Here is a 19,709-nt window from a genome sequence, read left to right on the forward strand (position 1 = left end):
GCAGAGCAGCCAGGCCCAGGCTCTGGCCCTCCGCCAGCGCACTGCAAGGAGCCAGACAGCGCCCCCTGCCGGCCTTTCGCTAGGCAGTAAAATGGACAAAGCAGCCACGGTGACCAAAAGGGCAGCATTTGGAATGCTATGGACCTGGTTTAAACTCCCGCCCAGGCACCTTCCAGCTGGGAGACCCCAGGTGAGTCATGCTCTGGGCCTCCATGTCCTTGCAACTCAATGGGAACACTGACGGGGTGCTGCCTCCTTGCGCTATCAGAATGTGCCGTTTAGGAGTAACTGACATGAGCTTGGGGGATTCCCAGGCCCCTAAACCCTGAGAAGCCCACAGCAGCCTCGGTGTCCCCAGAGCGGCTGAGGAGGTAGAGCTGAGCCAACACTGGCAATGGAGCCAGGCCTGCAGTTGGACCCCAGCTTTCCTGGAGACTCGCTGTGTGTCCTTGGGTGGGTCACTAACCCTCTGTGTGCCTCAATTTTCTCATAGGTAAGCATTTGCTCTGAAGGCAGGGAACCACTAAGGGAGTGGGTGTGTGTCTCCAGAAAGCAGGCCCCCGCTGGTCTCCTCTTGTGGCAGGGGAGGGGCAAACCAGTTTTGGAAATGCCTTGGTACATAAAAGCCTCCCGAGGTGCGGCCCTCCCCGGGCAGGCTCCGCAAGGGGAGACTGAAATGCTGCGCACGTCCTTCCCCAGAGTCTCAATAACTCTTCCTCGAGTGCCCTTCAGAGGCTGGAAGCAAGGTCACCGAGACACGGGGAGCTCAGGAATCAACTCCAGTGTGGCATCTGGGGACGGTGCTGGGGAAGGCAGGCATGGGCCGGCTGCAGCCTCTACTAATTGGGGATCACCATCCTCAGGGACTACCCTGACAACAGGGTCTGACTGTCTCTGGCCTCAGCCACCAATAATAGTGCCGAACACCCTTGTAGGTCAGAGGGGCCCCAGACCACCTCCCACGACGCTCCACAGAGGCTAATTCTACCTGACCGGCCCCAGTCCGGGGCTTATGTTCAAACAGCCACAGACAGCTGAGGTCTCTAAGGGCCGTGAGACCCACCGAAAAGCGTGTGTGCCTCAGGGGGCAGAAGACTGCCAGGCAGTAATATGATTTATTCCCACTGAAAGTCAGAGGTGTACAGATGGGCCAATGCACACAAATGCAAGCAAAGGGCTGAAAGCCACCTACTGAAATGTTATGGTTTAGGTGAGTCTTTTTATCTGCAAATAATAATCTGTAATAAAGAGGAGGGAGGGGCAGGGCCCACTGGCTCACTCCTGTAATCCCAGCACTCTGGGAGCCCGAGGCAGGCGGACACCTGAGCCCAGGAGATGGAGGTTGTAGTGAGCTATGACTACTACCCTGCACTCCAGCTTGCACAACAGAGCAAGACCCTGTCTCAAAAAAAAAAAAAAAAAAAAAAAAAAAAATAAGAGAAGGGGAAAAAAATTAAAAACCTGAGCGTTTTGTTTGTTTTTTGAGATAGAGTTTCCCTCTGTCGCCCAGGCTGGAGTGCAGTGGTGCAATCTCAGCTCATTGCAACCTCTGCCTCCCAGATTCAAGTGATTCTCCTGCCTCAGCCTCCCAAGTAGCTGGCATTACAGGCACCCATGCCACCACGCCCAGCTAATTTTTGTATTTTTAGTAGAGACAGGGTTTCATCATATTGGCCAGGCTGGTCTCCAACTCCTGACCCCAGGTGATCCACCCGCCTCGGCCTCCCAAAGTGCTGGGATTACAGGCGTGAACCACCACGCCCAGCCAAAACATTGAGTGTCTTTTTAAAAAAAAAAAACTACCTGTTGCCAAAATGCCTGCCGCCTATGTCAGGTCTGTGGATCTCTTGAATGTTTCACTGAAATAATTAACTTTCCAACTCACCCCGACTTGGTACCTGACTGACCCAAGGAAAGCGTCTGCCACCCTTCAGAGGCCCCTGGGGGCTCTAAGTCAGGCTCTGGCCAGCACCACGAAGCTCTCTGCCCACCCCCTGAGGTCGCACAACGCGGCCTGCTCCCAATGCCTGCCCCAACTCAGCACCTCCAAGCCCTGAGACAATTAATTAACAAGTCTTTTAAAAGATGTTTTCAAATGAACAAAGAGAGAAGGGCGGAAAAGGGAGTCCTCGAGCTACAGAAATTCTTCACTGAAGAGCCTTTCACTTAAGTGCTTTTCCCTAAGGAGCCCAGCAAGGTAAGGCCACAGCATTCTGAGCAGACACCAAGGACGTGGTTTCATCTTGTTGAAAATTAGTTAGAAGATGCCTCAGCGGGGCTCTAGGCCTCTTCCTTGAGGAAAAACCCATTTGGATAAATCTGAAAAATCCTCCTGCACCTAAGAATTTTTTGGCGCCCGCTCTGAGCCAAGTCCTATGCTGGGTGCTAGGGACACAGAGCCCCCCACTGCCTGCAGGTTCTCATGGTGGTAGGGGTGACACCGCGGTTCCTGGGACAAGAGGAGACACAGGTGCTGCGGGGCATCGAGGAGGAAGGGGCGCTCGGCAGAGCCTCACAGAAGAGGGCTTCAGAGAGGTTGGAGGAGGCAGCTTTGGAGGGGTGAGGGAAAAGGAGGTGGGTTGATGGGGCAGCCAGCGTCATTTCAGAGGAACACCTCAGCTTTTCCCAAGGGCTGGTCTTGGAGATGAGCCACAGTGATCAAACCACAGTCACCAAAATCCTCCATGCACACAACACATGGCCCATCTTGGAGCTGGCTCCACCTAAGGAGGAACCAGCTGCTGCATTTGCAGTGGAAAGGAGTCCTTCGCCTGCAGCCCGGCACCAGGCTTGTAGAATTCAGCAAATAATAGTTACTAATAAATGGCCGTCAATCATGGCTCTTCTGCCCAGGCCCAAGAAGCCAGCTGGAACTGTCAGCAACCTTCCTCTCCTGGTCTCAGCTCCTCTGCAGAGGTCTCACACTGGAGAGGGACACTGGGACAAGGATGTGGCTCCGAAGTGGGCAGGCCTGGTTAGGCTACTAACCAATTAGAGTTCTGAATCTCTCACAAAACCAGGGGTTCATTTGGTCAAATGGCCCCTTGGAGCCTCACGGCACAGAAGTTTTACAACTCCCAAGTCTGTGATATTTTTCCTCCTTCAGAATAGAAACCAGTCCCCAAAAATATCCATAAAAGCCTCAGACACATCTGAACCAGCAATTTCACATGCAGGAACCCAACCTATGGAAACAAACACACAGATTTACACACAAGGATGATCACTGCATCATCAGTGATAGTATTAGATTATTTGTAGAATATTGGGCCGGGCGCGGTGGCTCACGCCTGTAATCCTAGCACTGTGGGAGGCCCAGGCGGGCGGATCACTTGAGGTCAGGAGCCTGGGCAATGTGGCGAAACCCCATCTCTACGAAAAATAAAAAATTCACCCAGGCGTGGTGGCAGGCACCTCTAATCCCAGCTACTCGAGAGGCTGAGGCAGGAGAATGACTTAAACCCAGGAGCCGGAGGTTGCAGTAAGCCAAGATCATGCCACTGCACTCCGGCCTTGGCGAAAGAGTAAGACTCCATCTCCAAAAAAATATATCTAATAACATGAGAAAACGGTCAACATATTAAATAAAAAGGAGGCCATAAAACAGCAGGAGCTCGGCCAGGTGCAGTGGTTCACACCTGTAATTGCTGCACTTTGGGAGGCTGAGGTTGGAAGATCACTTGAGCCTAAAAAATCTTTTTAAAAAAATAAAATAGAACAGCAGGAGCTCAATTTTACAAAAAGAAAAAAGGAAATACACCAACATACCAAAATATTATTTTTCTCTGGGCAGTGGAATTAACTTTTTTTTTTTTTGCTTCAAAGTTTTCTGCATATGTCACATATTGTACAACAAGCATTTTATAGTCGGGAGAAAAATACATGCTGTTAAAAAAAACATTCAACCCTCCATCACATGAGGCCAATGATGGGCAGTGGAGGAAAATGCTGAAAATTAGGAAGATGAAGGTTTCATCTGATCTCGTCCTAAAGCCAGTGGCTGCACTCTTGGCAGATGTAAATGACACAAGCCGTAAGAAAAACAGGACATGGACACCCAAATGGAGAGAGAAGATCTGCCTCAGATTCAAAGGCAGCAGGAAAAACAGCCGCCTTGAGAGCCCCCTGCCATTATCCACCCCGACCCAAGACTGACACAAAGCCCCACTCTTTTTTTCTTTTCTTAAATTATTATTTTTATTATTGTTATAGAGATGAAGTCTCACCGTGTTGCCCAGGCTGGTCTCAAACTCCTGGACTCAGGCAATCCTCCAGCCTCAGCCTCCCAAAGTGCTGGGATTACAGGCATGAACTACTGTGTCTGGCTCCAAAGGCCCACTCTTGTCCAGCTCTACCCTTTCCCCATCCCCTTCCTCAAAATGGGGAAAGACACTTTCTGGATGTGTCTAGCACCTGCGAACTCACTCAATTCTACCTGCACTTCTTAAGCCTGCTTGGTGCCAGGCCCTATGTGAGGTACTGCAGATAAGAATTGAGTCAAAGAGCCAGGTGTGGTGGCTGACACCTGTAATCCCAGCACTTAGGGAGGCTGAGGCAGGTGGCTCACTTGAGGTCAGGAGTTCAAGACCAGCCTGGCCAACATGGTGAAACCCCATCTCTACTAAAAATACAAAAATTAGCTGGGTGTGGTGATGTGCACCTGTAATCCCAGCTACTTGGGAGGCTGAGGCAGAAGAATCACTTGAACCCAGGAAGTGGAGGTTGCAGTGAGCTGAGATGGCACCACTGCACTCCAGCCTGGGCGACAGACCGAGACTCCGTCTCTAAATAAATAAATAAATAGATAAATAAATAAATAAAAACTTTTAAGAATTAGGTCAGGTCAAAGACCAGCTTGCACACCTCTAAGAATTAGGGGCTCACTACAATCCATACCTCTGGGCCATGCTATCAGTCCTGGAATGAACATCCTCCATTTGACCAGCCATGGCATCTCACAAGCCTGTAGTCCCAGCACTTTGGGAGGCTGAAGCAGGATTGCTTGAGCCCAGGAGTTTGAGACCAGCCTGGCCAACACAGTGAGACTCCGTCTCTACAAAAAATAAACAAAACTACCCAGGCATGGTGATGCACATCTGTAGTCCCAGCTACTCAAGAGGCTGAGGTGGGAGGATCACTAAAAGCTGTAAGCCATGACTGCACCACTGCACTCCAGCCTGGGTGACAGAGTGAGACCTTGTCTCTTTAAAAAAAAAAAAAAAAAAAAAGGCCAGGCGCAATGGCTCACACCTGTAATCCCAGCACTTTGGGAGGCTGAGATGGGCGGATCATAAGATCCATCTGGGAGACATCTGTGGTGGAAGGTAGAGATTGAGACCATCCTGGCCAACACCGTGAAACCCTGTCTCTACTAAAAATACAAAAATTAGCTGGGCATGATGGCACACGCCTGTAGCCACTCGGGAGGCTGAGGCAGGAGAACTGCTTGAACCCAGGAGGCGGAGGTTGCAGCGCCACTGCACTCCAGCCTGACAACAGAGCAAGACTCTGTCTCAAAAAACACACTCCATCCCAGCCCAGCTTACATTGGCCTTTCCTCTGTGCTCCTAAGTCCTGCCTGTGTTCTTCTGTCCAAGGGTGGGGTTCACAGGCAACAAATCCCATCCCTTCAACCCCTCCATCTCCAGAGGAAAAAGCCCTTTCACAGTCTCAGGCACAGACAGCACTCCTGGCCTTCCCTAGCAGGCAGGTAAGGTGGTATTTATAGCCCATGCATAATTGGATGCTAATTCCTTTTTACAAAAGAGCAGTCGGCATTTCTATTATCTCCTTTCTGAACTCTGAAGCAGAGCTCGCTGCAGCTGGGAGGCTGTGATGGACACGGAGCCAAGGCCTGCCACACGAGCGCACATCATGCACGCCCTGCTCACTCTGGCCCAGCCCCTGCCCCGGTGATTCCTATGAAAGTCTCAGAAACAGACATCAACCCACAGCTCCCCACTTCCCCAGGCCTGGCAACAAGCCAGTCAACGCCTGCCCTCTCATCCAGGTAAGCCAATCTCTCCATGCCAGGCGCTGTAGTCCACATCAGCAACTACCCGATTTGGGCCTGCCCAGTCATCATGACACCTAGCGCAGGAGGAGCTGCTGGTTCCTGACTCTGGACAATTCGATGACAAGTACCGCTCCCACACATGAACGTCTGGGCAAAGCCCCAGCTCTCAGACACGTCATAAAGTCCTGAGTCCCACCCATGCCCACCCTCACAGAGTCACACCCCCCCTCCCTCTCCAACCTCTATTCTCACCCAGGCAATCCATCATGAGACCCCACCTCCCTGTCGTCCAGCGAGACTTGAGGCCACAAAGGGCCAGGTCCTGCTGCACACTCTGGGAAGGAATCTATTCCCTAGGAGGTGGGGAAGGCAGAGCCCACACTTCCCACACTGGGGGGCAGGGGGTGTGGGGCCACAGGGGCCACAGGAGTCAGGCAGCCTGGACTCCAGCCTCCCTCCACCACCAAGCCAACCGTCAGCAACACCCGCTCCCAACCTCCAGCCTCCACCAGCACCAGACCAACCATCAGCGAGACCCCCTCCCGGACTCCAGCCTCCCTCCATCATCTGGCCAACTGTCAGTGAGACCCCCTCCCCTCGCTGAGTAAGAGCGGTCAGGGAGACGCCATTACAAAGTGGGAGACGCCAGGAGCCAGCCCACTCCAAGCTGCACTGCCCACGTTCCCACCAGGACGCGCCTTGCTGGGATCCTGGCCTCAAGGAGGCTGTGAGTAGCAAGCAGCTCCCCAGTCAGGGTTTCTAGAACAACAACATAGGCATTTTATTTCTTTTCATTAAGCTTCTTAGTTTCTTAGTATCACAATGGAATGATGAGAAAACAACAAAACCGTGAGTCTTTGCAAATCTCTGACAAAGAGCAGAGATCTCAAGGCAATTGGGGCGGGGGAGGCTTGACAGAAGTGCCAGAGCAGTTCCGACGTCACATCTCTCCTTGGCTGGAATGGTGAGAAGGTGGCACTGTCGTGAGCTGTCCTTGGCGATTCTGCCCCATGACCCACATGCGCCTGGTCTGCATGGGCCACCCCCGTGGGATTTCCCGGTGCTTCCTAGTACCTGTCCACACAACCCTCCGCCTGCTCCAATGCCCTGGGAGCACCATCCAGTGCTCAGGTGGACCCAGAAGCCAGCTCTGCTGGGCAGCGGCAAGATGTGGAGGAGCGGCAGAGGCAGGCAGCGTTGCTTGGCGTGGGAGAAGCCAAGGAGTGTGACCGAGGCCCGTCTGGGAAACATCTGTGGTGGAAGGTAGGGTTGGCGCAGGTGGCAGCAGCAGAAGTCCGTGTCCCCAGCCAGTAGCAGGCCTAGAGCTTCACAGTGCCAGGGGGCAGGCTGTCGTTGCAGAGTCTGTAGTAGCGCAGGTCGTTGACCAGCCTGTGCACATTCTGGGTGAATGAGGGCAGGTCCTGGAAGGCAGGGGCATAGCTGAAGCCAAACACCCACCCAACACACCAGGTCACCCACCCACCAGACCCCAATGGCTACTTCCATCCCAGAGTGTACACTGAAGATAGGGGAGTACTTTCTTTTTTTTTTTTTTTTTTTTTTTTTTTTTTTTTTTGAGACGGAGTCTTGCTCTGTCACCCAAGCTGGAGTGCAGTGGCCAGATCTCAGCTCACTGCAAGCTCCGCCTCCCAGGTTTACACCATTCTCCTGCCTCAGCCTCCCGAGTAGCTAGGACTACAGGTGCCCGCCACCGCACCCAGCTAGTTTTTTGCATTTTTTAGTAGAGACGGGGTTTCACCGTGTTAGCCAGGATAGTCTCAATCTCCTGACCTCGTGATCCGCCCATCTCGGCCTCCCAAAGTGCCGGGATTACAGACGTGAGCCACCGCGCCCGGCTAGGGAGCACTTTCTAAAACTCAAAACTTCTATTCACTGTTGCACTGCGTGTCCCAGAGGCTCTGTGCCAGACACCATGGGAGAAAAAGAACAAGAGGAATATGTCCCTAGGGCCTGCCGGGTGCTGGACACTGCTGCAATCAACATACAGACATCAACTCACTGAGTCCTCACCACGAGGCTGCCACCAAGCCCTACCAGAATCACCAGAATCACTAGTCTAAGGACAGAAAGACCAAAGCACTGCACCATGAAGAAACTGGCCCCAGCTCACACAGAAGGGACCAGCATACTTGCTCCTGAGTCCGGGCCCTCGAACACAGGCATGGCTGCAGTGACAGCCCTCTCCTTCACCATAGCCCCTTGAGGTGACACGCACACCCAGTGATGTCTGCAGAATGCTTACCCATGGGGCTCCAGGCCGCCCCAGCCAGTCGAGAACCACCCGAGCAGCAGCACACACAGTCCCGAGGCCTGTCCCACTGGGCGCAGCGTGGGTCATGGAAAGCCCTGGACCAGAAGTGAGGCCCTGACCTCCGCCGCCATGCACACGAGGAGACCCTGCTTTTCAGTGTGGGATGCTGAATGCCTGCGGTGTAGGTCCTGGTGAGGACTCAAACAGGCCCAGCAAGCCCCAGCACAGCCAGGAGCAGGACCAAGTCCATTTTCCTGCCCAACCGCTATTGCTCTTCCAGAACTCCATTCAAAGCCTGCCTCTTCCCAAAGTCTGCACAGATGCCTCCTATTTCCTGGCCCCAGCAGCCAGGTCAGTGCCTCTGTCCTGAGCTCTCTGCTTCTGGGGAGTGTGTGCAGGCTTTGGGGTCAGAACATCCAGGTCTGCCTCCTGCTTCGCGGCTCTACCACTTCCAAGTTCTGTGAACTGCTCACGTTCTGAGAGCCCGCCATCTGTGAAATGGGGGAGTAACAGGACCCACACTTCAGAGGCTTGTTGGAAGGCTTACTCGAGCCAGGACATGTCACATGCTTGGCACTGTGTAGTCCACAGAGGGCGCTGTATTGGCCTGTCTACTATGAAAGACTTGGCAAAGGCTGGGACTGGCGCCCCAGCTCCTGGCCTAGGGCTTGAGAAGCAGCTGGCTTCAAACACACAGTGAGTGATTGAATGGAAGGTGGTGATTCTTTTATTTCACCCTCAAAAAACCAACTAAGGGATGTCTTTTAAATCAGTGGCTCCCAAATGCCAAACCAGAATTTCCTGGGTAGAACATAGAAGTCTGTTTCTCCATTTTTAATAAGCACCCCAGGTGCTTCTGATATTAACTAGATCTTTTTTTTTTTTTTGAGACAGAGTCCCACTCTGTCGCCCAGGCTGGAGTACAGTGGCACAGTCTCTGCTCACTGCAACCTCTGCTTCCCGGGTTCAAGAGATTCTCGTGCCTCAGCCTTCTAGGCAGCTGGGATTACAGCCACCACAGCTGGCTAATTTTTGTATTTTCAGTAGAGACAGGGTTTCGCCGTGTTGGCCAGGCTGGTCTCGAACCCCCTAACCTCAAGTGATCCGCTCGCCTTGGCCTCCCAAAGTGCTGAGATTACAGGCGTCAGCCACCGCGCCCGGCCTATAACTAGATTTTGAAACCACAGCTTTAAATCAAAAAGTTGACTGATACTGATATCATTAGAAGTTGATAATTAAGTATTAGGATCTGGCCTCTAGAAAAAGGAAAAAACATACCCAGAGGCTGAAGTGAACTGGAAGAGGCTTAGGAGAGAATGAGTCCCAAGACAAGGAAGATCCCAAGACACAGGAGAACAGGATGAGTCTAAGCAAAAGTTCCCCTGCCACACGTGGCAAATGAGGAAAGCAGGCGGCCAGGTTTGCGCCAGCAAGAGTAGTGTGTGCATCTGAGCACTACAGTGGAGCCGTGGACAAGCTGCTTCACAGAGGACTCAGGTCAAGAACCCCAAGAGGACCAGGGAGAAAGCGATTTCTTCTCCCAATTTCATCAAGTATAAAGTGGTACAAGGAAAAGTTCCCAGAAGTTCCTATCAGGCAAGGGAGAGGCCTGGTCACCTGACACAGGAAGAAAAGAACAGGTGAGCCCCCATGGGGAAGGAGGCCCCAGGCACTGTCAGGCTCCAACAAAAGATGACCTCATGGACACCGAGAGCCAGCAGCACCCAGCTCCCATCGAGGTGCTGTATGGGTGGGGACAGCCCACCTGACAGTCCCTGCACAGGCAGCAGCAGTGGGACAAGAGGGTACTAGGAGGGTTCCTCCCAGGACCTGGCAGCAACTCAGCCCAAGATGAGCTGGGGCCGGTCTGGAAAGAGCCCAAGACAGCCCAGGAACCTGGGTCCCACCTCTAAGCCTGGGGACCCAAAAGTGCAGCTCCCAAGCACCAACCATCTAAGCCTGAATGCAAGCCTGGGCACACTCCAATGCTGGCCCCACCAGGCCTCGTCACCCAAGAGGGAGAACGGCAGGGCCCTGGGTATCAACAAAGATGCCAAGACAAATGGAGGGGCTGCAGAGCCAGGAACTCAGGACCTCTATGGCTGAGACTAAGAACATATGTGCTACAGACACCAAGACTGGGGAAAAGGCTGTGCCCCTCAATCAGGCTACAGCACTGGGTCAGCAGGCATCTTGTGAGCTGTTGCCAAGTTGCAGGGTGGGCACAGACCACACCCAGAGGCCTCAATGTGCCCCCTCCTTGCTGCAGAGGTGCCAGGCTTGAGTGCCCACTCTGCCCTCCTCTTAGCCCGGCCTCTTTCTCTCCTCACCCGATCCATCTTGAAATTCCGCCCCAGCACACTTTTCTGGTTGGCATCCACACCATCACAGCTGGTCAGGAACTCTGGGAGGAAGGCGGCAAAGAAGCCATCAAAGTCGACAGAGGCCATGTTGTAGATGGCGATGCCGATCTCCTCCTGCAGAAGATCATGGGACTTGTGGACCAGGACCTGGAGCAGCACGTTCACGAACTGGAACAGCATGGTGGTCCGGAAGATCTTCTGCAGGCAGAGAGACCGGGTGAGCAGCAGCCGGCCCCCAGGGGCCTTTCCCAGGTTCCATCCACTTTCCGTCACACTCTCCAGTGAGTAACCTGAGGGTGGGACGCAGGCCATGATGCCCCTGATGGAGGAATCTTTCCAAGAGCTGGGCACTTACCTTGTGGTACAGCTTCTGCTTGGTGTTAAGAGTCTCCAAGTAGAAGAGATTTTGTTTAAAAAGGTGGATGTCAGGCTGGAGAAAGGACTGTCCGAAAGCCTAGGAAATGAGACCACCATTTTATAAACTGCAAGACTAAGCACTTCTGGGGCACCTACCCCATGTCAGAAGAACAAGTGCCAGGGCCAGGGCACCCCACTGTCTTGATGCCTCTGACCCACCAGCTCAGACCTCTGCGACTCTCCTCCTAAGTCTCAGAGCTCATGCTTCCCCCACTGGGCCTTGCTTCTTCTTATGGTCTCATATATACCTTTTGTAACCAACCTCTAGAAACCCATCACAGGACCTGGTTTTGAAGCAAGAAGCTCACACCTCTAGCCAAATCCCTCAGCAATCTTGGCAGACACCGAAGTCTGCTTGCCTGCCCCTGCTCAAACCAAGCAATCCCCTTCCTTGCCCTCCTTCTCCTTGCATCCCATGTCTCATAAGCCACAAGCCCTACAGGCTCCTTCATGGAGCCTCTACCTGGAAGTTAAGCCTCTGCCTGGGGGCTAAGCAAAGTATTTTTAAACTGCTTTGGAATTCCTTGGTGTAAAAGTTACTAGTTCGGTCCAGGCACGGAAGCTCAGGCCTGTAATCTCAGCACTTTGGGAAGCCAGGTGGGCAGATCACTGAAGGTTGGGAGTTCAAGACCAGCCTGGCCAACATGGTAAAACCCCGTCTCTACTAAAAATACAAAAATTGGCGGGGCGCGGTGGCTCACACCTGTAATCCCAGCACTTTGGGAGGCCGAGGCGGACGGATCACGAGATCAGGAGATCGAGACCATCTTGGCGATCACGGTGAAACCCTGTCTCTACTAAAAATACAAAAAAATTAGCCAGGCGTGGTGGCGGGCGCCTGTAGTCCCAGCTTCTAGGGAGGCTGAGGCAGGAGAATGGCGTGAACCCGGAAGGTGGCAGAGCTTGCAGTGAGCGGAGATCACACGACTGCCCTCCAGCCTGGGCGACAGAGCGAGACTCCGTCTCGAAAAAAAAACAAAAAACAAAAACAAAAACAAACAAACAAACAAAAACGAAAATTAGCCCGGCGTGGTGGCAGATGCCTGTAATCACAGCTACTCGGGAGGCTGAGGCAGGAGAATCACTTCGATCCAGGAGGCAGAGGTTGCAGTGAGCTGAGATCCTACCACTGCACTCCAGCCTGGGCGACAGAGCGAGACTCCTCTCAAAAAAAAAAAAAATTACCAGTTCAGGGGCAAAAAGAAACACCCCGCGCACCAACACAAAGTGCCCTGCTCCAGTAGAAAGAATAGAAAGTGACCACGGGGGCAGTGCGGCGGGGGGCAGTGGGGGAGGCCGGTGGTCTACAGGAACCCCCTACAAAACAAGTGGCGACTCCTTCGTCATTCTGTCCCTGGGTCCCTAAGCTACCAGAGGGGGATCTTGTAATCCCTGCAGCAGGGATAAGATCTCCATGATGACCAATAGTTTCCACTTATTTACTGTTTAAAGTTAGGTTCATGGAAGTATAACAGAGTAAAACTTCTGAGGTTTATCTTTCTATGAATTCTGACCTACCTGTGGAGTTGCACCACCACCATCACAACCAAGACAGGACACTTCCATCACCCAGAACGTCCCCTCACAACCCCACCCCTAGGCGACCACTGCTCATTATCTGTCCCTATAGTTCTGCCTTTTCCAGAATGTCACAGAATGGCATGGGATCCCACCGTGCATAGCCTTTGGCATCTGGCTTCTTTCACCTAGCAGAATGCATGTGAAACTCATCTATGCTGCTGATTGTACCAAGAATCCATGCTTGCTTACTGCCGAGTGCCAGTCCCTTAGAGGCACACACGAGCTTGTTCATCCATTCAGCTGCTGGATACTCAAATTGTTTCCAGCTTTTGGCAAATATGAAACAGCTTCTATAAACATCAGTGTACAGGTTGTGTGAACATATGCTTTCATTTATCTTGGGTAAAATACTTAGAAGTGAGATTGCTAGGTCGTACAGTAACTACATATTCAACTTTAAAAGAAACTGCCAAACTGTGAAACTATGCTCCAAAGTGCCTTTCACCAGCCGTCGGGGGGACCAGGCACCAGCCTGCCAAAGAAGTCTTCCAGGCAAGGACAGGGTTCAAGAGAAAGGCAGGGGAGGCACAAACACTTGAGTACTGCAGACCTGAGGCCTCGCTGGGTGCCAGGGATGGGAAGTCCAGGGCAAGGGCACGTGCTTGGAAAGAACTGCCACACAAGAGTCAGTGAGTATATGAGAGTGTGTGTGTGCGCACGCCCATATGCATGCTGTGTGCTAGTAGGGAGCTGGAGGGAGGGTGGAAATTCCTCTTGCTTCCCCATGAGGAAAAGCATGCACTGAAAAAACAAAAAGAGACTCCCCTAGCTAGACTCAGATGAGAATGTCAGACACCTGAATGCGGACCCTGGGAGCGTGCCTGATGCAGCCACAGAGCAGGCTGGCTGTCCGCGTGAGGGGATGCCGTCCCAGTCTTCCACAAAAAGGGGTGCTTAGCCCCCAGAGAGCGCACTGTCTCCGATGGACAGCTGCATCTGCCCTGCCTCCCAGGGCGGTGTTTCTCCTAGTATGGTCAGAGTCAGAATCATAGTGCAGGTCCAGGGCCCTCCTGCAGAGACTCCTATTCAGGCAGTTCCCTGCTAAGAAGGCCCTGGGTGACTCTGGCGTAGGCAGGCTCTTTACACTTGGGGAAACAGCACTATGAGGTCAGTGGAACTGACGTTTATCAAGCATCTCCAAGTGTCATGCACTTTGTGTATGTCATCTCATTTCACCTCAAAACAAACCTGTGACCCAGGCAACATTAGCTCCACTTTACAGATGAAGAAACTGAGGTTCCAAGAAATTAGTTAACTTCATCAATACTAAGAGGCAGAACTGAGCTTCAGACCCGAGACTGGTGGGGCTTCAAAGACAGGACTCGTTGCAGTGCCAGGTTAGAGGAAGTCACCCGGCGGTCCCCCTGCCCCGACATTACCTGCATGATGGCACTGAACTGGGGCTCATTCTCCATCTGCTCCTCAGAGATCCCCCTCTGGACACTGGCCAGCACGGTGGACTTGAAGAAGTACCTCCAGTTGTGATGGAGTGTCCGGAAAAGGAGCTCAAACAGCTCAGCCTTCACATCAGGGGAGGGACGCTGCAGAGACACACAGACGCTCAGATCTGCAGCTTGTGGAGCCGCTCCGGCCTGGGCCCAGGGCAGCAAAGATGCCTAGGAGATGCCTTGTGACAGCAAACCAAGTGTCAACACTCCATCCACATGCCTGTCACTGCCTGCGCAAAAGACATCCAGCCCCTGGAGTCCTGTCACTGCCTGTGCAAAAGACATCCAGCCCCTGGAGTCGGCGGTTCACACCGTGAGTTCTTCAGCAGAGACAGGGCCCACATTTGAGAGAGAATGCATGGGTCAGTGCCAGGGGCCCCTTTTTCTGATGAGCACTCAGCTTTTACACTAGAAAAAAGCTACCAAGTGGATGAACAATTAAGAGTATGGATTTTCTGTTCTATTCGACCTGTCAGATCATCTTGCTTGTTCCTTTTCCCAGGATGAAAAATGCTGTCCCACTAACCTGTTGGTCTTACACAACCACAGAGGCTAAAGACAGACCCAATGCCTTAAAGTGATTCTGCTCCCCAGAAGAGGAGGGTTTAAAGAACACTTGGGAGCCAGGCTCTCTGGGCCAGTCTCTTTCCCAGCAGCCAGGATTCTGAGAGGAGGTAGAGGAGAAGGGGCAGGCTCAGCAGTGTTTTCTCATTGAATCCAACACCCACAATCCCTTATTCCAGATGTCTCTGCAGAATTCAAAAGCAGAAGGCCCACATATATTCAGTTCAGTGTTGATTAAAATTAAATAGACACCAGGGGCCACAAGCGTCCACATAAGAAGCCTCATAGGCCAGTCTGTCCCATAGACCAGACCTGTCCCAGTCTCAGTTCAGACAGTTAAAGATTAGCTCTTATTTATATGACTATTACCAAAAAAACTGAAATTACATCTATACTTTTTCCTGGTCTTATCATGCTGAGTGCCTGCCTATTTTCCAAGGACAAAGGGCTTTCCTGTAACATTAAAAGGTTTGTTTGAATGGTTTCAAGAACTTGCCTTGTATCCTTGAGACCATGAATGTTTCTAATAGGAAAGTACATATGTTAGAATGTTTGCTATAGAAAACCAGAGTCTCTTAAAGGTATAAATTATTTGCTGCAGGAGACTGATCTTAGCAACTGACCCTGTGGAATAACTGCTGTGCTTACACTAGACTAGTTCCAATGAACTCGATCAATATCAAAAGACTGTACCAAGCTAAAGGCCTTCTTCCTTGGGAGAAATGACTTTACTAGCATATTAAACTAACAAATGAACTTTAAAACACAATCCATTTTCTGTGAAATCTCATTCCCTTCCCAATCTGGAGACGGGGGGCCGCACAGGGGACTGCCTGAGCCCCTACCTCGGCGATGATGGGATACACCTGCTCCATGCACAGGGCGATGATGCTGGGGAGGAAGGGCTTGAACACCTGGCCTGGCTCCTGGACCACCACCTGCAGGATCTTCAGAAACTTCTCCACCACCCGGCAGCCTGTGCTCCCCTCATGGAGGATGCTCTCAGCTAACTGCTCTCTACAGATGAGAAAGCCACACAGTGAGCAACCACATGTTTCTCTGGGGTCAGCATGAAAACCCATGCTGTGGCAAGTACAGAACAGGAGCAAAAAGCCACACTTTGTCGCCAGACCCACTACTTCTCCCTTGAATCTGAAAACCATGGATGGGGGGTCTGTGGTTACCTGGTAAACATGTTGAGGAAAGTCTGTATGATTTGCTCAGTGAAAGGCACGCCCATCTGTACTCTAAGGCCCCGAAACAGAGTGAGGAAGAAGCTTAGCATCTCATCAGTCACATCTGGGGAAAGGGGCAGAGACACCGTCACAGGCTTGCACACAGGGAGAACCAGAACCCTGGGCTTCATCGACCTACTCCTGAAATCTGCACTATCAGCTTTCTCTACGGCTTCCTGCTGGAAACATTTCCCCAATACCATCAGGGCCAATGACAGAAAGTGGAAAATGATTAGGGACACGCTGAGAAAATAGTTCTAGTATAGGGAACCTCCACCTGGTGGCTCACTACCCTTCCTCATTGCCCGACATCCAGTGATGGTCAGAGTGTCACTGGAGAGGGATCACTTTGTGCCCACAGTGATGAAACTACTCAACTGGGTCAACCCCTGAGTGCTTAAGTCATTTCCCCCTATGACTAATAATCCCTGCAGTTGGGTCAGATGTTGAGTGGTTGAAAGTGGATAATGAAGGTGTATTTAGATTGCATGGCCCTGGTCCATTAAATGGATTAATTGCAGAAAATACTGCTTACATTTAGGGCAGTTTCACTTCCAGATCTCAACAATCATCTTGTGTAGTGTTTCAGCTCTAACTGCACGCAATCTGCTTGCAAGAGGCAATGAATATTTGCTGACTGAGAAGTGCTTGATATTTCTCTTGTAAAACTGACAAGACTACTATAATGCTCTCATGAGAGCTGGGCAAGTACATCCACAGAGCTAGAGAGGCCCTCTATCACTGACAGTGACAGACAAGGGTGAGGCGAATGATCTCGGCAAATGCGCCTTGCCACAAAATAAGGAGAACTAAGCCAAAAAAGCTCTCTAGCCTTCTCTTGTAGGTGCCAAGGCCCATATGGAGGGCTCTGCTCACTTTTCCATAGGGCCTTAGCCCCAGACTCCACAAATAAACACCACTGCCCTTTCCCTTCAGTACCGGGTTTCGTTGCACGGAGCCAGTCAAGGCCTGTACTGCACTGACTCAGTGTGCTTTACAGATCTAAGTGGGCATTCTGGCCCTTGTTAACACCACCCACCAGTGGGGCTCTGGGCCAGCTCCTACCTGACTGATGGATAAAAGCTGGAAAGAGGGCCAGGGAGACCTGAACGGATTCCTGCAGCGACTGGTAGCAAATCTGTCGAGACTTGGTGGACTCCCCCGAGATATTCTCCACAATATCTTCTAAGACGCTGAGTGTCTGGTGGATAATCACTTTGGCTGCAAATCAAGATGAGTTGCAGGTTATAAGCTGTCTGGGGAGAAAGCACGGTAAGAGGAGACACAAGGGAGAGGGAGGAAACTTGCAAAGGTACCAAGAAGATGATCACACGAGTCTCATTAAAGGAACAGTCTCTTGATTACAATATAAATTCTCCTCTCTTTATGTTTTAGTTTTTGTTTTTACTATTATTACTGCCAGGACTCCAGACGCCTGGAATGTGTATTGGGGAGAAGATGCCTGCCTGCTCAGGTTTTTGCCTCTGGCCATCAGCAACAAGTCCACAGAAGAAAAAAGATAAATAAATGTACCCCCAGGTTGGGTGCCTTGGATTTAATCAAATCTAAAAGATGGTGAATAGACTGGTGAGAAAATGAGTGTCATAAGGTCACAGGCCAGGATGGACACATGCAGCTCAAACCTTGTCCCTCAGTGGGACACTACTCCAGTCCAGTAATCCCACAAACACCTGCCATGCACATGTAATGGTGCTGGCTGCAGGAACAACCTGCCTGATCCATCTTTGGCCTATTAGGTTTGTAGCTTGATAAGGCATATAATTATTGTTATTATGTTATTGACAATATATAATGCTAACCCTGAGATGACTTTTGACCCCATTTGGCACACAGGGAAAACAGATGTAGTGGACCACAAACAGGCCAGGGGTCAGAGAGCCCTGACTATGAACCACAGGTGATCATCTGAAGGCTACGTGCCGTGGGCAAGACCCTCATCCATCTGGGAGAGTCGACAACCCCACCCTGGCAGCGCTGCAGTGGGGATTAGAGACAAGGTCCTGAACGATGCTAGCAGTGTGCCAGCCATCTAAGAAGGTCCAGGACGGGGATGCCGCCATTGTTCCCAGAGCGAGTGGAGTCACCCCCGTAAGACGCAGAGTCTCCTACCAACCTCCCCAAGGTGACACCCATGGCTCAGCCTGAGCCTAGCAGATTCAACCCTGGCGAACGCCAGAGGCTGAGCCAGAGCTGGGCTGAGAGCTGCCCCCCACCTGGAGCACTCTCTGGGTCCTCCGAACCCCAGTGCTCAGCAGCCTCTGTGGGACTGCCGCAGCTTTGAGGAGGGGATACGGCAGAAAGAAGACATGCTCAGGAGGTGGATGGAGGCAGGCCTGGCCTTGCTGCTGCCTCATCTGAAAATGTGGAGAGAGAGCATCGCCCCACTCACAGGGCTGAGGATGAAGGAAGACGCTTCTCGTCACAGGCCTGGTCCCCCAGTCACAGTGACACTGGAGAGTAAAGGAAAGGCTCACCCACACTGCTGAGGAGGGAGTCATCCACAACTACAAGCATGTGGACTTCTACTAAGCCAGGAAACCGCACTCAGGGCAGCCACTTCCTCAAGAATGCACAGGCAACAGGGGAAGCAGTTTAGGGTGAAAAACCAACAGTCAAGAAACCAAAATATGACCTCTGGCATTTAAGGAAATTCAAACGAGGACAACAGATGTATTTTTTAAAAATGTACAAGTCAAAAATTGAAAGCACTATAAGTATGTAAAAATAGGAGAATGGGTAGGTAACTGCTTTACTTCCATGAGACAGGACATTATAAAACCATCAAGAACCTTTTTTCTTTTCTTTTCTTTTCTTTTTTTGGCGGGCGGGGGGAGGTTTCAAGAAGAAAGAGGCAATGCGGCAAAGTGGTGCAGAACACAGGAGTTGGAGCCATTCAGACCCAAGTCCAACTCTTGACCTGGCCCACTTTCTCTACAGTCCTGAGCAATGACACCTGCCAAGCACCTTCCCAGTGGACAGACTGGCAGGCCCTACTCCCATCAGGCGCCCAGACTGAGCATCACCAAGGATGGGACAAACAGAAACAACGCAAGAGGAAATGCGAACACGAATATGCACCACTACACCACAACCTACTGGAAACAATCAGGCAAAACAAGACTATGAGACATGTAACAAGAAAACAGGCCTGGATGCTTCAAAAATGCCAATGTCACGAAAGACAAAAACTGGGCATGCTCTTCTGGACCAAAGGAGACTACAGAGTTATAACAACCAAACACAATGAAACCGTCCTAGATCACATCCTGGATTTTTTAAAAGCAAAAAAGAACAATTTGGTAACAACTGGGGAAAAGTGTTAATGTGGCTACATGTTAAATAACATTATTGTAACAATGTTTAATATCTTGTTCTATATAGATACAAAGGTTATGGATTCAGGGATGAAGTGTCAATTATCTGCAACTTAAACAGCTGGCTTTTAAGAAAAAGTGTGTTGCAGAAAAGACCACAAATGTGGCAAAACATTCACAATTAGTGAATCTGGGTGAGAGAGATGCAGTTGTTTTCTTATTCCTTCAGCTAGTCTGTAGGTTTGGAATTTTTTTTTTCAAAGTATAAAGTCAAGATAAGAAAAATGAAACTTTCCAAACTTCATTTCAAGACACTGTGGAATAAGGATAAGACACACCTCACAGGGTTACATAGGAAGTTACATGAAATAATGTATACAAAGTGCTCAACCCAGTGCCTGCACACAGTCAGCACAGTGAAGACGTCATTCACATACTACACTGCAAACCCTTTCAGCACACAGTGGCATCACATTTC

At 51.2% G+C, this 19,709-nt stretch overlaps 1 protein-coding gene across 2 annotated transcripts in view; it reads right to left on the bottom strand.

Annotated features, from left to right (window-relative positions):
• Nucleotides 1-6,772: 6,772 nt before the first annotated feature.
• XPO6 (exportin 6) overlaps nucleotides 6,773-19,709 on the bottom strand; it is a 117,095-nt gene continuing 104,158 nt past the window's right edge. For both annotated transcript variants that reach the window (XM_007988709.3, XM_007988719.3), the window contains 7 exons: nucleotides 16,962-17,117; nucleotides 15,846-15,960; nucleotides 15,507-15,678; nucleotides 14,029-14,190; nucleotides 11,007-11,105; nucleotides 10,619-10,849; nucleotides 6,773-7,437 (listed from right to left, as the gene is read on the bottom strand). In XM_007988709.3, coding sequence (XP_007986900.3) covers nucleotides 7,336-7,437; nucleotides 10,619-10,849; nucleotides 11,007-11,105; nucleotides 14,029-14,190; nucleotides 15,507-15,678; nucleotides 15,846-15,960; nucleotides 16,962-17,117 — 1,037 coding nt within the window. In that variant the 3' untranslated portion in view covers nucleotides 6,773-7,335. The remainder of the gene's footprint in view (nucleotides 7,438-10,618; nucleotides 10,850-11,006; nucleotides 11,106-14,028; nucleotides 14,191-15,506; nucleotides 15,679-15,845; nucleotides 15,961-16,961; nucleotides 17,118-19,709) is intronic.

The sequence above is a fragment of the Chlorocebus sabaeus genome, chromosome 5 (assembly GCF_047675955.1).
Source record: "Chlorocebus sabaeus isolate Y175 chromosome 5, mChlSab1.0.hap1, whole genome shotgun sequence".
NCBI lineage: Eukaryota > Metazoa > Chordata > Mammalia > Primates > Cercopithecidae > Chlorocebus > Chlorocebus sabaeus.